This window comes from Porites lutea, chromosome 2 (genome assembly GCF_958299795.1).
Source record: "Porites lutea chromosome 2, jaPorLute2.1, whole genome shotgun sequence".
NCBI lineage: Eukaryota > Metazoa > Cnidaria > Anthozoa > Scleractinia > Poritidae > Porites > Porites lutea.
The window spans coordinates 38,581,976-38,596,932 of NC_133202.1; the positions used below are offsets into that span (position 1 = coordinate 38,581,976).

General features: G+C 42.5%; 1 protein-coding gene across 1 annotated transcript in view; it reads left to right on the top strand.

The window, feature by feature from the left end:
• The window catches only part of LOC140926166 (uncharacterized), a 135,584-nt gene that overhangs the window by 103,813 nt on the left and 16,814 nt on the right, over positions 1–14,957 (top strand). Inside the window, exons 133-162 of the mRNA XM_073375952.1 lie at positions 78–418; positions 659–923; positions 1,409–1,767; positions 2,142–2,385; positions 2,602–2,637; positions 2,807–3,147; positions 3,452–3,695; positions 3,782–3,823; positions 4,072–4,415; positions 4,520–4,763; positions 4,926–4,979; positions 5,514–5,854; positions 6,096–6,360; positions 6,608–6,957; positions 7,062–7,305; positions 7,468–7,521; positions 8,056–8,396; positions 8,636–8,900; positions 9,130–9,497; positions 9,602–9,845; positions 10,005–10,058; positions 10,593–10,933; positions 11,173–11,437; positions 11,932–12,281; positions 12,648–12,891; positions 13,108–13,143; positions 13,313–13,653; positions 13,958–14,201; positions 14,288–14,329; positions 14,578–14,921. Of these exons, the coding sequence (XP_073232053.1) occupies positions 78–418; positions 659–923; positions 1,409–1,767; positions 2,142–2,385; positions 2,602–2,637; positions 2,807–3,147; positions 3,452–3,695; positions 3,782–3,823; positions 4,072–4,415; positions 4,520–4,763; positions 4,926–4,979; positions 5,514–5,854; positions 6,096–6,360; positions 6,608–6,957; positions 7,062–7,305; positions 7,468–7,521; positions 8,056–8,396; positions 8,636–8,900; positions 9,130–9,497; positions 9,602–9,845; positions 10,005–10,058; positions 10,593–10,933; positions 11,173–11,437; positions 11,932–12,281; positions 12,648–12,891; positions 13,108–13,143; positions 13,313–13,653; positions 13,958–14,201; positions 14,288–14,329; positions 14,578–14,921 (7,247 nt within the window). The remainder of the gene's footprint in view (positions 1–77; positions 419–658; positions 924–1,408; positions 1,768–2,141; positions 2,386–2,601; positions 2,638–2,806; positions 3,148–3,451; positions 3,696–3,781; positions 3,824–4,071; positions 4,416–4,519; positions 4,764–4,925; positions 4,980–5,513; positions 5,855–6,095; positions 6,361–6,607; positions 6,958–7,061; positions 7,306–7,467; positions 7,522–8,055; positions 8,397–8,635; positions 8,901–9,129; positions 9,498–9,601; positions 9,846–10,004; positions 10,059–10,592; positions 10,934–11,172; positions 11,438–11,931; positions 12,282–12,647; positions 12,892–13,107; positions 13,144–13,312; positions 13,654–13,957; positions 14,202–14,287; positions 14,330–14,577; positions 14,922–14,957) is intronic.

The following is a 14,957-nucleotide window of genomic DNA, read 5'->3' on the forward strand; positions in this document are numbered from 1 at the left end:
GAATTTTAAGACCTCAAGCAAGTGGATCGTGTTTGCCATGGAAGGAAGGGTCACACGATTTTATTTTTGCCTGACAGCCTGCAAAGCCTCTGTAGATGTGGCATTTATTGTGGATTCATCAGGAAGCATTGGTCGTAGAAGATGGCCTCTGGTGTTAGACTTCTTAAAAAAGATCATCAATGAGTTCAATGTTGGACCCGATGGCACACATGTGGCGGTAGTTGCCTACAGCACAAATCCGAAGCTCGAGTTCCCTTTCAATGCCGTATCTGGAGACCAAATTACTGCAGAGGAATATGGGAAACGTATCGACAGGATCAGATTCCAGAGAGGCTTTACGTACATCGATAGGGCTTTGAAATTGGCTAACGAACAAGTGTTTGTCACCAGTGCTGGGATGAGGTCCGATGTACCGAAGGTAGGATTGCAAAACGTCCCTTAAAAAGCCTCAGAAAAGTTTGTTCAATTGCGTATAGCGAAGAGTGGGTTTGTTTTGTTTCGCTGAATTATTTAAAGACAACGTGTCGTTTTTTGTGTAATTAGGAGGACACCGGCTTTCTTGTGAGCTTGATGGGAGGCTTAGAGTAGACACTGTACATGCTTGTGGTGCAATGAGATGTTAACAAACGCGTTTGTTTTTTTTTTGTGCTACATGCAGGTCGCTATTGTAATCACCGATGGCGAGCAAACAACGACCCAGGCATTTACACCATTGGACGAAGCATCCAAAGGCATCAAAGACAAAGGAGTTGTAGTGTACTCTTTGGGTGTAGGGAGTGGCGTCAACTTAGAACAATTACGGCAGATTGCTAGTTCTGATGACAACGTGTTTACGTCTACTAGCTTTGAGGAACTGATTAATGTGGTGAAGCCTATTGTAGAGAAATCTTGTCCGATCAAACCAACACCAACGCCTTCTCCTAGTAAGAAATAAGACCCTGTTCGATTTTGCTATGCATATTAATTTAAGCAATGGCTGTACTGTTGGTTTGCAACCACGTTTCTGAATGTGGCCATGTTGTTCGACGAAAGAATACAGTCTTTTTTGGCAGATATTTACATAGAAACGGAATTCAGGTCCCAGCTTCAGCTTGTTCTTGTCTGGGCGGCCAATATGGCCGCCGTGAAGTCAATATATTTGAGGGGGAGAGATCCTCTACGATAAGAGTTTCCAAAGAGCTGTGCGAAGATGTCGTTGTTACTATAACTTATGTGGATAGTGCAATCCCTTGGAGAGGTCGTTTCCGATGTCTGTCTTGTAAAATTCTCTTGTGTTATTCGTAATATATACAAATTCATTTAATTGATGAAGTTTGTTGTATAGGATACGTTATAAAGCTGGATTGGTAGGTTGACTCGCTGTCTGGTTTTGTAAGGTGTGAACGAGTTTTCTCTTACACTTTTGCCTAATGTACAGGTGCAGTATGCCCCATCCCTATGGAGACCACCTTCATTATCGACTCATCTGTATGTGGGAGCGACAGTGACTGGAATCGCTTATTGTACTTTGTGCAAACATTGGTCAGCTTCTTCAATGTGTCTCCTAATCCTTCTGGAGGACGTATTGCTGTCATTCCATACGCTACTGACGCTAGCGTTGCTCTAAAATTCAACACATTGACTGGAAGCCGACTCAGTGAAGCAGAGGTCAATAGACAAATTGGTCTGCTTAAATGTCAGGGTGGTTTTAGACGAATTGATAAAGCATTGGACCTGGCGGACAAGGAAGTGCTGACTCCCGCCGGTGGAGTGCGAGATATCTCAAAGGTGAAGGCGTCTAGAATACACTTTTTTTCCCCATCCTCAACACGTACATAAACTGTACGGTTTGAGCACGATATAAATCAGTCGTATAAGAGAAATCGAAGTCAACGAGACTTGAGACTACAACTAGATTAGATTAAAGGGAGTTGCTTGGCTTCAAAGGCTTGTGGCACGCTCACACAACCACATCAGCAATGCGTTAGGTGTATGGTGTATAATTAAATGCTATTAAATGCTATTATTTTATTGTCATAATGATTTTTTGTCGTTTTTATAGTTAAAGTCCTTCCTAGTTTGTGGGCCATTGTCTTCAAATTTCTGTGGTTCGCTGAAAACGTTTGCATCATATTGGTTATTCTTCCTTTCCTCTTTTATAGCCTGTTTTAGTTATCACCGCTGGAAAGCAGACAAAAGATCAAGGAGCATACACGCCACTTGATAAAGCCTCATCCCGCCTTCAGAGTAAAGGAGCAGCTGTGTTCGTCTTGGGAATAGGAGAAGACGTGGATACCACAGAACTTAACCAGATCGCCTCCGGGCCTAATAACGTATTTAGGGTGGACTCTTTTAAGGACTTGTACGGGAAGGCTAACGAAGCGAAGAGAGGAATCTGCGTACTAGGTATCATTTGCAGACAGTATCGTAACACGCACCCTTCATGCATTTTTCTTTTGTACGGCGAGTTGGTTAGGCATAATTTATTGTTTTCCGCCATGATCTGCGTCAACATTGTTACTTTGCCTTTAGAATTTATAACATGTGGAGACAGCAAACGTGGAAAAAGTGAGATTAGTAATCCTTCTCTAAAATGCATTACTTTTTGTTTGTTCTTTTCAGTGCCAACAACGCCTACACCAGTACCAACGACGCCAGGTAAATCATGCATGGCTATGTTAATTTGGCCAGTCTGGTAATCTATGTAATGTTGTACTGTAGGCTCATATCGCGCCCGTGGGCCGTGGTCCGTGTTCCATGTTAAAGGGCGAATTTGCTTGCTGTTAGCGTTCGCAAGTTTGCTTAGAATCTGCTTTAATTTCAACAGAATTGTGCCGAATTCCAATGGACACCACCTTTATTATCGACTCGTCGTTGTGTGAAAGCGACAGCAACTGGCAGCGCTTGCTGAACTTTGTGCAAACGTTGGTCAGTTACTTTAATGTGTCACCATCAGGAGGTCGTATTGCTGTGATTCTATACGGCTCGGACGCCAAAGTGTCTCTAAAGTTCGATACATTAACTGGAAACCGTCTCAACGGAGAGGAAGTCAACAGGAGAGTGGGCAACCTAGCCTGTCAGGGAGGATCCAGACGAATCGATAAAGCCTTGGAATTAGCAGACAAAGACGTTTTGATCCCCTCTGCTGGAATGAGAGATGTATCACGGGTAAGAAATATTTTCTGAATTACTACACGTTTCAACTGGCATTTGTAGTTTTTTTTCTCTGTAGATTGACTCTGTTAATGAAGACAGCTTTTGATAATCAAACTTGGGGAGTCGAGGGAAATGGCCTGTGTATTTAGAAGGGGGTTTTGGACCGGAGCTTGTTGATCTACACAAGTCCGTGACCAGAAATAAATAGTTAAAATACCCTGAAAAAAACAACAACTTTGTAGCTCACACTGAACAACACCGTAACAGTGCGTGTTCATGGACTGAAAACGTGGGTTATTGATTTGTTTCCTTCCAGCCTGTTTTGGTGATCACGACTGGAAAACAAACAGCAGACGAAGGAGTGTACACGCCTCTTGATATAGCTTCTTCTGGTCTCCAAGACAAAGGAGCAGCCGTTTTTGTCCTTGGTATAGGGAAAGACGTTGACCCTTCGGAACTTAAGCAAATTGCTTCTGGACCAAATAATGTCTTCACCGTGGGATCATTCGATGACTTGGATACCAAAGCTAACGAGGCCAAGAAAGGCATATGTGTGTTAGGTATTTGAATCTCCTGCATTGATTATCCACATTATCGCCCTAATCGACATGATTACGCGGGATCTGATTTTGTTTCTGTTTTGTAGTGCCTCCAACACCAACCATAACAGTGGGATCAACAACTCCAGGTAAGTGATTTCCGTGGTATATGAGGTTTGTCTGCACTTTGCACATGACTTTTCTTCTGAACGAGTGGTTTGCAGTTGTTGTGGAGATAGCGCTGTAATCCTCGTAGGCTATCAGACGTAAAAGAAAATCTGCAACTAGCGCAAGGCCTGTAGTGAATGCCGCATGGCTGTAGGTCATGGCTGGAATGCACGAAAAACATGCACCGTACCTTGAGTCTAATTACATGACTTTGTCTTTTCTGTTTCAGAAGAAATATGCCCAATCCCTATGGATACGACTTTCGTTATTGACTCGTCTCTGTGTGATAGTGAGAGCAATTGGAATCGCTTGTTGTACTTTGTGCAAACTTTGGTCAACTATTTTAATGTGTCACCGTCAGGAGGTCGTGTTGCGTTTGTCCCTTACGGTACTAATGCTAGTGTAGTTCTGAAGTTTAACTCATTAAGGGGAATTAATCTTAATGGAGCAGAAGTCAAGAAACGACTTGATGGCTTAAGATGCCAGGGTGGTTTTAGACGAATCGACAAAGCATTGGATCTTGTAGACAGGGAGGTGCTGACACCCGCTGCTGGACTGAGAGACATTTCAAGGGTAAGTTGGAGAAGGAAGAATAACCGCACAAATTGACCGATAACACGCTAGGCAGCTGGTGGATCAAAAGACTGACTTTGTATTTTTCTATTGTTTGTCTGCAGCCCGTATTTGTGATCACGACTGGAAAGCAAACAGCAGACCAGGGCGTATACCTACCTCTGGATATAGCCTCCTCTCGCCTTCAGAGTAAAGGAGCGGCCGTGTTTGTGTTGGGTATAGGAGAGGACGTGGACACCTCAGAACTGAACGAAATTGCTTCTAGCCCTAACAACGTTTTTAGAGTGGATTCTTTTGAGGACTTGGACGAAAGGGTACCAACGATAAGAAGAGGAATATGCAAATTAGGTAAAATAATCTTTTGGCTATCCTTTTCCTAGTCAGGAGATGGTTACTTAAGAAAAAGGCTCAAAGGATTGACAGAGAGTCTTACTTAGTGTGTTTGTAAATAAGAAGGGTTTTCAAGTATTGCTTTGGATAATCTGTTGTTGTTGTTGCTGTTGTTTCCAGTTCCAACCTTGTCAACGCCAACATTAGCACCAACACCAGTACAAACACCTGCACGTAAGTAAAGATTATTTTGAAAAACGCTTAGACGGACTGGCGGAATTGAAATTTAGTGCCATTGTGCTTTCTGAACGATAAAATAACGGCGAAAAGAGTTCACTTGATATCGATTCCAGATCTTACGTCGTCGTATTTGATTGGAGTAGGAGCTATTAATAGTAAAGTATGGTTAGAATGAGGTTAGGCTCAACAAGGATACAGCCGATTGTGCTGATAGTTTATTAGGTCATCGTTCGGTAAAGCACCTAGATTACATAAGCGGGATACTGTTAAAGTAAAGCGGGCAATAAATACTCCTAATTGAAAAAAGCCGATCACAGAGTTGCATTGCTTGCCATTTGCAGTAGACCATTTAGCGTGGTACATTCGTGAAAAGCGTGCAAGATTCACGGCAAAACAAATGGGATAGTACATCCCTAAAATGCTCGTAATCTTGTTTTTATAATGCATGCATGAATTTTAAGACCTCAAGCAAGTGGATCGTGTTTGCCATGGAAGGAAGGGTCACACGATTTTATTTTTGCCTGACAGCCTGCAAAGCTTCTGTAGATGTGGCATTTATTGTGGATTCATCAGGAAGCATTGGTCGTAGAAGATGGCCTCTGGTGTTAGACTTCTTAAAAAAGATCATCAATGAGTTCAATGTTGGACCCGATGGCACACATGTGGCGGTAGTTGCCTACAGCACAAATCCGAAGCTCGAGTTCCCTTTCAATGCCGTATCTGGAGACCAAATTACTGCAGAGGAATATGGGAAACGTATCGACAGGATCAGATTCCAGAGAGGCTTTACGTACATCGATAGGGCTTTGAAATTGGCTAACGAACAAGTGTTTGTCACCAGTGCTGGGATGAGGTCCGATGTACCGAAGGTAGGATTGCAAAACGTCCCTTAAAAAGCCTCAGAAAAGTTTGTTCAATTGCGTATAGCGAAGAGTGGGTTTGTTTTGTTTCGCTGAATTATTTAAAGACAACGTGTCGTTTTTTGTGTAATTAGGAGGACACCGGCTTTCTTGTGAGCTTGATGGGAGGCTTAGAGTAGACACTGTACATGCTTGTGGTGCAATGAGATGTTAACAAACGCGTTTGTTTTTTTTTTTGTGCTACATGCAGGTCGCTATTGTAATCACCGATGGCGAGCAAACAACGACCCAGGCATTTACACCATTGGACGAAGCATCCAAAGGCATCAAAGACAAAGGAGTTGTAGTGTACTCTTTGGGTGTAGGGAGTGGCGTCAACTTAGAACAATTACGGCAGATTGCTAGTTCTGATGACAACGTGTTTACGTCTACTAGCTTTGAGGAACTGATTAATGTGGTGAAGCCTATTGTAGAGAAATCTTGTCCTATCAAACCAACACCAACGCCTACTCCTAGTAAGAAATAAGACCCTGTTCGATTTTGCTATGCATATTAATTTAAGCAATGGCTGTACTGTTGGTTTGCAACCACGTTTCTGAATGTGGCCATGTTGTTCGACGAAAGAATACAGCCTTTTTTAGCAGATATTTACATAAAAACGGAATTCAGGTCCCAGCTTCAGCTTGTTCTGGTCTGGGCGGCCAATATGGCCGCCGTGAAGTCAATATATTTGAGTCTAATTACATGACTTTGTCTTTTCTGTTTCAGAAGAAATATGCCCAATCCCTATGGATACGACTTTCGTTATTGACTCGTCTCTGTGTGATAGTGAGAGCAATTGGAATCGCTTGTTGTACTTTGTGCAAACTTTGGTCAACTATTTTAATGTGTCACCGTCAGGAGGTCGTGTTGCGTTTGTCCCTTACGGTACTAATGCTAGTGTAGTTCTGAAGTTTAACTCATTAAGGGGAATTAATCTTAATGGAGCAGAAGTCAAGAAACGACTTGATGGCTTAAGATGCCAGGGTGGTTTTAGACGAATCGACAAAGCATTGGATCTTGTAGACAGAGAGGTGCTGACACCCGCTGCTGGACTGAGAGACATTTCAAGGGTAAGTTGGAGAAGGAAGAATAACCGCACAAATTGACCAATAACACGCTAGGCACCTGGTGGATCAAAAGACTGACTTTGTATTTTTCTATTGTTTGTCTGCAGCCCGTATTTGTGATCACGACTGGAAAGCAAACAGCAGACCAGGGCGTATACCTACCTCTGGATATAGCCTCCTCTCGCCTTCAGAGTAAAGGAGCGGCCGTGTTTGTGTTGGGTATAGGAGAGGACGTGGACACTTCAGAACTGAACGAAATTGCTTCTAGCCCTAACAACGTTTTTAGAGTGGATTCTTTTGAGGACTTGGACGAAAGGGTACCAACGATAAGAACAGGAATATGCAAATTAGGTAAAATAATCTTTTGGCTATCCTTTTCCTAGTCAGGAGATGGTTACTTAAGAAAAAGGCTCAAAGGATTGACAGAGAGTCTTACTTAGTGTGTTTGTAAATAAGAAGGGTTTTCAAGTATTGCTTTGGATAATCTGTTGTTGTTGTTGTTGTTGTTTCCAGTTCCAACCTTGTCAACGCCAACATTAGCACCAACACCAGTACAAACACCTGCACGTAAGTAAAGATTATTTTGAAAAACGCTTAGACGGACTGGCGGAATTGAAATTTAGTGCCATTGTGCTTTCTGAACGATAAAATAACGGCGAAAAGAGTTCACTTGATATCGATTCCAGATCTTACGTCGTCGTATTTGATTGGAGTAGGAGCTATTAATAGTAAAGTATGGTTAGAATGAGGTTAGGCTCAACAAGGATACAGCCGATTGTGCTGATAGTTTATTAGGTCATCGTTCGGTAAAGCACCTAGATTACATAAGCGGGATACTGTTAAAGTAAAGCGGGCAATAAATACTCCTAATTGAAAAAAGCCGATCACAGAGTTGCATTGCTTGCCATTTGCAGTAGACCATTTAGCGTGGTACATTCGTGAAAAGCGTGCAAGATTCACGGCAAAACAAATGGGATAGTACATCCCTAAAATGCTCGTAATCTTGTTTTTATAATGCATGCATGAATTTTAAGACCTCAAGCAAGTGGATCGTGTTTGCCATGGAAGGAAGGGTCACACGATTTTATTTTTGCCTGACAGCCTGCAAAGCTTCTGTAGATGTGGCATTTATTGTGGATTCATCAGGAAGCATTGGTCGTAGAAGATGGCCTCTGGTGTTAGACTTCTTAAAAAAGATCATCAATGAGTTCAATGTTGGACCCGATGGCACACATGTGGCGGTAGTTGCCTACAGCACAAATCCGAAGCTCGAGTTCCCTTTCAATGCCGTATCTGGAGACCAAATTACTGCAGAGGAATATGGGAAACGTATCGACAGGATCAGATTCCAGAGAGGCTTTACGTACATCGATAGGGCTTTGAAATTGGCTAACGAACAAGTGTTTGTCACCAGTGCTGGGATGAGGTCCGATGTACCGAAGGTAGGATTGCAAAACGTCCCTTAAAAAGCCTCAGAAAAGTTTGTTCAATTGCGTATAGCGAAGAGTGGGTTTGTTTTGTTTCGCTGAATTATTTAAAGACAACGTGTCGTTTTTTGTGTAATTAGGAGGACACCGGCTTTCTTGTGAGCTTGATGGGAGGCTTAGAGTAGACACTGTACATGCTTGTGGTGCAATGAGATGTTAACAAACGCGTTTGTTTTTTTTTGTGCTACATGCAGGTCGCTATTGTAATCACCGATGGCGAGCAAACAACGACCCAGGCATTTACACCATTGGACGAAGCATCCAAAGGCATCAAAGACAAAGGAGTTGTAGTGTACTCTTTGGGTGTAGGGAGTGGCGTCAACTTAGAACAATTACGGCAGATTGCTAGTTCTGATGACAACGTGTTTACGTCTACTAGCTTTGAGGAACTGATTAATGTGGTGAAGCCTATTGTAGAGAAATCTTGTCCTATCAAACCAACACCAACGCCTACTCCTAGTAAGAAATAAGACCCTGTTCGATTTTGCTATGCATATTAATTTAAGCAATGGCTGTACTGTTGGTTTGCAACCACGTTTCTGAATGTGGCCATGTTGTTCGACGAAAGAATACAGCCTTTTTTGGCAGATATTTACATAAAAACGGAATTCAGGTCCCAGCTTCAGCTTGTTCTGGTCTGGGCGGCCAATATGGCCGCCGTGAAGTCAATATATTTGAGTCTAATTACATGACTTTGTCTTTTCTGTTTCAGAAGAAATATGCCCAATCCCTATGGATACGACTTTCGTTATTGACTCGTCTCTGTGTGATAGTGAGAGCAATTGGAATCGCTTGTTGTACTTTGTGCAAACTTTGGTCAACTATTTTAATGTGTCACCGTCAGGAGGTCGTGTTGCGTTTGTCCCTTACGGTACTAATGCTAGTGTAGTTCTGAAGTTTAACTCATTAAGGGGAATTAATCTTAATGGAGCAGAAGTCAAGAAACGACTTGATGGCTTAAGATGCCAGGGTGGTTTTAGACGAATCGACAAAGCATTGGATCTTGTAGACAGGGAGGTGCTGACACCCGCTGCTGGACTGAGAGACATTTCAAGGGTAAGTTGGAGAAGGAAGAATAACCGCACAAATTGACCAATAACACGCTAGGCACCTGGTGGATCAAAAGACTGACTTTGTATTTTTCTATTGTTTGTCTGCAGCCCGTATTTGTGATCACGACTGGAAAGCAAACAGCAGACCAGGGCGTATACCTACCTCTGGATATAGCCTCCTCTCGCCTTCAGAGTAAAGGAGCGGCCGTGTTTGTGTTGGGTATAGGAGAGGACGTGGACACCTCAGAACTGAACGAAATTGCTTCTAGCCCTAACAACGTTTTTAGAGTGGATTCTTTTGAGGACTTGGACGAAAGGGTACCAACGATAAGAAGAGGAATATGCAAATTAGGTAAAATAATCTTTTGGCTATCCTTTTCCTAGTCAGGAGATGGTTACTTAAGAAAAAGGCTCAAAGGATTGACAGAGAGTCTTACTTAGTGTGTTTGTAAATAAGAAGGGTTTTCAAGTATTGCTTTGGATAATCTGTTGTTGTTGTTGTTGTTTCCAGTTCCAACCTTGTCAACGCCAACATTAGCACCAACACCAGTACAAACACCTGCACGTAAGTAAAGATTATTTTGAAAAACGCTTAGACGGACTGGCGGAATTGAAATTTAGTGCCATTGTGCTTTCTGAACGATAAAATAACGGCGAAAAGAGTTCACTTGATATCGATTCCAGATCTTACGTCGTCGTATTTGATTGGAGTAGGAGCTATTAATAGTAAAGTATGGTTAGAATGAGGTTAGGCTCAACAAGGATACAGCCGATTGTGCTGATAGTTTATTAGGTCATCGTTCGGTAAAGCACCTAGATTACATAAGCGGGATACTGTTAAAGTAAAGCGGGCAATAAATACTCCTAATTGAAAAAAGCCGATCACAGAGTTGCATTGCTTGCCATTTGCAGTAGACCATTTAGCGTGGTACATTCGTGAAAAGCGTGCAAGATTCACGGCAAAACAAATGGGATAGTACATCCCTAAAATGCTCGTAATCTTGTTTTTATAATGCATGCATGAATTTTAAGACCTCAAGCAAGTGGATCGTGTTTGCCATGGAAGGAAGGGTCACACGATTTTATTTTTGCCTGACAGCCTGCAAAGCTTCTGTAGATGTGGCATTTATTGTGGATTCATCAGGAAGCATTGGTCGTAGAAGATGGCCTCTGGTGTTAGACTTCTTAAAAAAGATCATCAATGAGTTCAATGTTGGACCCGATGGCACACATGTGGCGGTAGTTGCCTACAGCACAAATCCGAAGCTCGAGTTCCCTTTCAATGCCGTATCTGGAGACCAAATTACTGCAGAGGAATATGGGAAACGTATCGACAGGATCAGATTCCAGAGAGGCTTTACGTACATCGATAGGGCTTTGAAATTGGCTAACGAACAAGTGTTTGTCACCAGTGCTGGGATGAGGTCCGATGTACCGAAGGTAGGATTGCAAAACGTCCCTTAAAAAGCCTCAGAAAAGTTTGTTCAATTGCGTATAGCGAAGAGTGGGTTTGTTTTGTTTCGCTGAATTATTTAAAGACAACGTGTCGTTTTTTGTGTAATTAGGAGGACACCGGCTTTCTTGTGAGCTTGATGGGAGGCTTAGAGTAGACACTGTACATGCTTGTGGTGCAATGAGATGTTAACAAACGCGTTTGTTTTTTTTTGTGCTACATGCAGGTCGCTATTGTAATCACCGATGGCGAGCAAACAACGACCCAGGCATTTACACCATTGGACGAAGCATCCAAAGGCATCAAAGACAAAGGAGTTGTAGTGTACTCTTTGGGTGTAGGGAGTGGCGTCAACTTAGAACAATTACGGCAGATTGCTAGTTCTGATGACAACGTGTTTACGTCTACTAGCTTTGAGGAACTGATTAATGTGGTGAAGCCTATTGTAGAGAAATCTTGTCCGATCAAACCAACACCAACACCTACTCCGAGTAAGAAATAAGACCCTGTTCGATTTTGCTATGCATATTAATTTAAGCAATGGCTGTACTGTTGGTTCGCAACCACGTTTCTGAATGTGGCCATGTTGTTCGACGAAAGAATACAGCCTTTTTTGGCAGATATTTACATAAAAACGGAATTCAGGTCCCAGCTTCAGCTTGTTCTGGTCTGGGCGGCCAATATGGCCGCCGTGAAGTCAATATATTTGAGGGGGAGAGATCCTCTACGATAAGAGTTTCCAAAGAGCTGTGCGAAGATGTCGTTGTTACTATAACTTAGGTGGATAGTGCAATCCCTTGGAGAGGTTGTTTCCGATGTCTGTCTTGTAAAATTCTCTTGTGTTATTCGTAATATATACAAATTCATTTAATTGATGAAGTTTGTTGTATAGGATACGTTATAAAGCTGGATTGGTAGGTTGACTCGCTGTCTGGTTTTGTAAGGTGTGAACGAGTTTTCTCTTACACTTTTGCCTAATGTACAGGTGCAGTATGCCCCATCCCTATGGAGACCACCTTCATTATCGACTCATCTGTATGTGGGAGCGACAGTGACTGGAATCGCTTATTGTACTTTGTGCAAACATTGGTCAGCTTCTTCAATGTGTCTCCTAATCCTTCTGGAGGACGTATTGCTGTCATTCCATACGCTACTGACGCTAGCGTTGCTCTAAAATTCAACACATTGACTGGAAGCCGACTCAGTGAAGCAGAGGTCAATAGACAAATTGGTCTGCTTAAATGTCAGGGTGGTTTTAGACGAATTGATAAAGCATTGGACCTGGCGGACAAGGAAGTGCTGACTCCCGCCGGTGGAGTGCGAGATATCTCAAAGGTGAAGGCCTCTAGAATACACTTTTTTTCCCCATCCTCAACACGTACATAAACTGTACGGTTTGAGCACGATATAAATCAGTCGTATAAGAGAAATCGAAGTCAACGAGACTTGAGACTACAACTAGATTAGATTAAAGGGAGTTGCTTGGCTTCAAAGGCTTGTGGCACGCTCACACAACCACATCAGCAATACTTTAGGTGTATGGTGTATAATTAAATGCTATTATTTTATTGTCATAATGATTTTTTTTGTCGTTTTTATAGTTAAAGTCCTTCCTAGTTTGTGGGCCATTGTCTTCAAATTTCTGTGGTTCGCTGAAAACGTTTGCATCATATTGGTTATTCTTCCTTTCCTCTTTTATAGCCTGTTTTAGTTATCACCGCTGGAAAGCAGACAAAAGATCAAGGAGCATACACGCCACTTGATAAAGCCTCATCCCGCCTTCAGAGTAAAGGAGCAGCTGTGTTCGTCTTGGGAATAGGAGAAGACGTGGATACCACAGAACTTAACCAGATCGCCTCCGGGCCTAATAACGTATTTAGGGTGGACTCTTTTAAGGACTTGTACGGGAAGGCTAACGAAGCGAAGAGAGGAATCTGCGTACTAGGTATCATTTGCAGACAGTATCGTAACACGCACCCTTCATGCATTTTTCTTTTGTACGGCGAGTTGGTTAGGCATAATTTATTGTTTTCCGCCATGATCTGCGTTAACATTGTTACTTTGCCTTTAGAATTTATAACATGTGGAGACAGCAAACGTGGAAAAAGTGAGATTAGTAATCCTTCTCTAAAATGCATTACTTTTTGTTTGTTCTTTTCAGTGCCAACAACGCCTACACCAGTACCAACGACGCCAGGTAAATCATGCATGGCTATGTTAATTTGGCCAGTCTGGTAATCTATGTAATGTTGTACTGTAGGCTCATATCGCGCCCGTGGGCCGTGGTCCGTGTTCCATGTTAAAGGGCGAATTTGCTTGCTGTTAGCGTTCGCAAGTTTGCTTAGAATCTGCTTTAATTTCAACAGAATTGTGTCGAATTCCAATGGACACCACCTTTATTATCGACTCGTCGTTGTGTGAAAGCGACAGCAACTGGCAGCGCTTGCTGAACTTTGTGCAAACGTTGGTCAGTTACTTTAATGTGTCACCATCAGGAGGTCGTATTGCTGTGATTCTATACGGCTCGGACGCCAAAGTGTCTCTAAAGTTCGATACATTAACTGGAAACCGTCTCAACGGAGAGGAAGTCAACAGGAGAGTGGGCAACCTAGCCTGTCAGGGAGGATCCAGACGAATCGATAAAGCCTTGGAATTAGCAGACAAAGACGTTTTGATCCCCTCTGCTGGAATGAGAGATGTATCACGGGTAAGAAATATTTTCTGAATTACTACACGTTTCAACTGGCATTTGTAGTTTTTTTTCTCTGTAGATTGACTCTGTTAATGAAGACAGCTTTTGATAATCAAACTTGGGGAGTCGATGGAAATGGCCTGTGTATTTAGAAGGGGGTTTTGGACCGGAGCTTGTTGATCTACACAAGTCCGTGACCAGAAATAAATAGTTAAAATACCCTGAAAAAAACAACAACTTTGTAGCTCACACTGAACAACACCGTAACAGTGCGTGTTCATGGACTGAAAACGTGGGTTATTGATTTGTTTCCTTCCAGCCTGTTTTGGTGATCACGACTGGAAAACAAACAGCAGATGAAGGAGTGTACACGCCTCTTGATATAGCTTCTTCTGGTCTCCAAGACAAAGGAGCAGCCGTTTTTGTCCTTGGTATAGGGAAAGACGTTGACCCTTCGGAACTTAAGCAAATTGCTTCTGGACCAAATAATGTCTTTACCGTGGGATCATTCGATGACTTGGATACCAAAGCTAACGAGGCCAAGAAAGGCATATGTGTGTTAGGTATTTGAATCTCCTGCATTGATTATCCACATTATCGCCCTAATCGACATGATTACGCGGGATCTGATTTTGTTTCTGTTTTGTAGTGCCTCCAACACCAACCATAACAGTGGGATCAACAACTCCAGGTAAGTGATTTCCGTGGTATATGAGGTTTGTCTGCACTTTGCACATGACTTTTCTTCTGAACGAGTGGTTTGCAGTTGTTGTGGAGATAGCGCTGTAATCCTCGTAGGCTATCAGACGTAAAAGAAAATCTGCAACTAGCGCAAGGCCTGTAGTGAATGCCGCATGGCTGTAGGTCATGGCTGGAATGCACGAAAAACATGCACCGTACCTTGAGTCTAATTACATGACTTTGTCTTTTCTGTTTCAGAAGAAATATGCCCAATCCCTATGGATACGACTTTCGTTATTGACTCGTCTCTGTGTGATAGTGAGAGCAATTGGAATCGCTTGTTGTACTTTGTGCAAACTTTGGTCAACTATTTTAATGTGTCACCGTCAGGAGGTCGTGTTGCGTTTGTCCCTTACGGTACTAATGCTAGTGTAGTTCTGAAGTTTAACTCATTAAGGGGAATTAATCTTAATGGAGCAGAAGTCAAGAAACGACTTGATGGCTTAAGATGCCAGGGTGGTTTTAGACGAATCGACAAAGCATTGGATCTTGTAGACAGGGAGGTGCTGACACCCGCTGCTGGACTGAGAGACATTTCAAGGGTAAGTTGGAGAAGGAAGAATAACCGCAAAAATTGA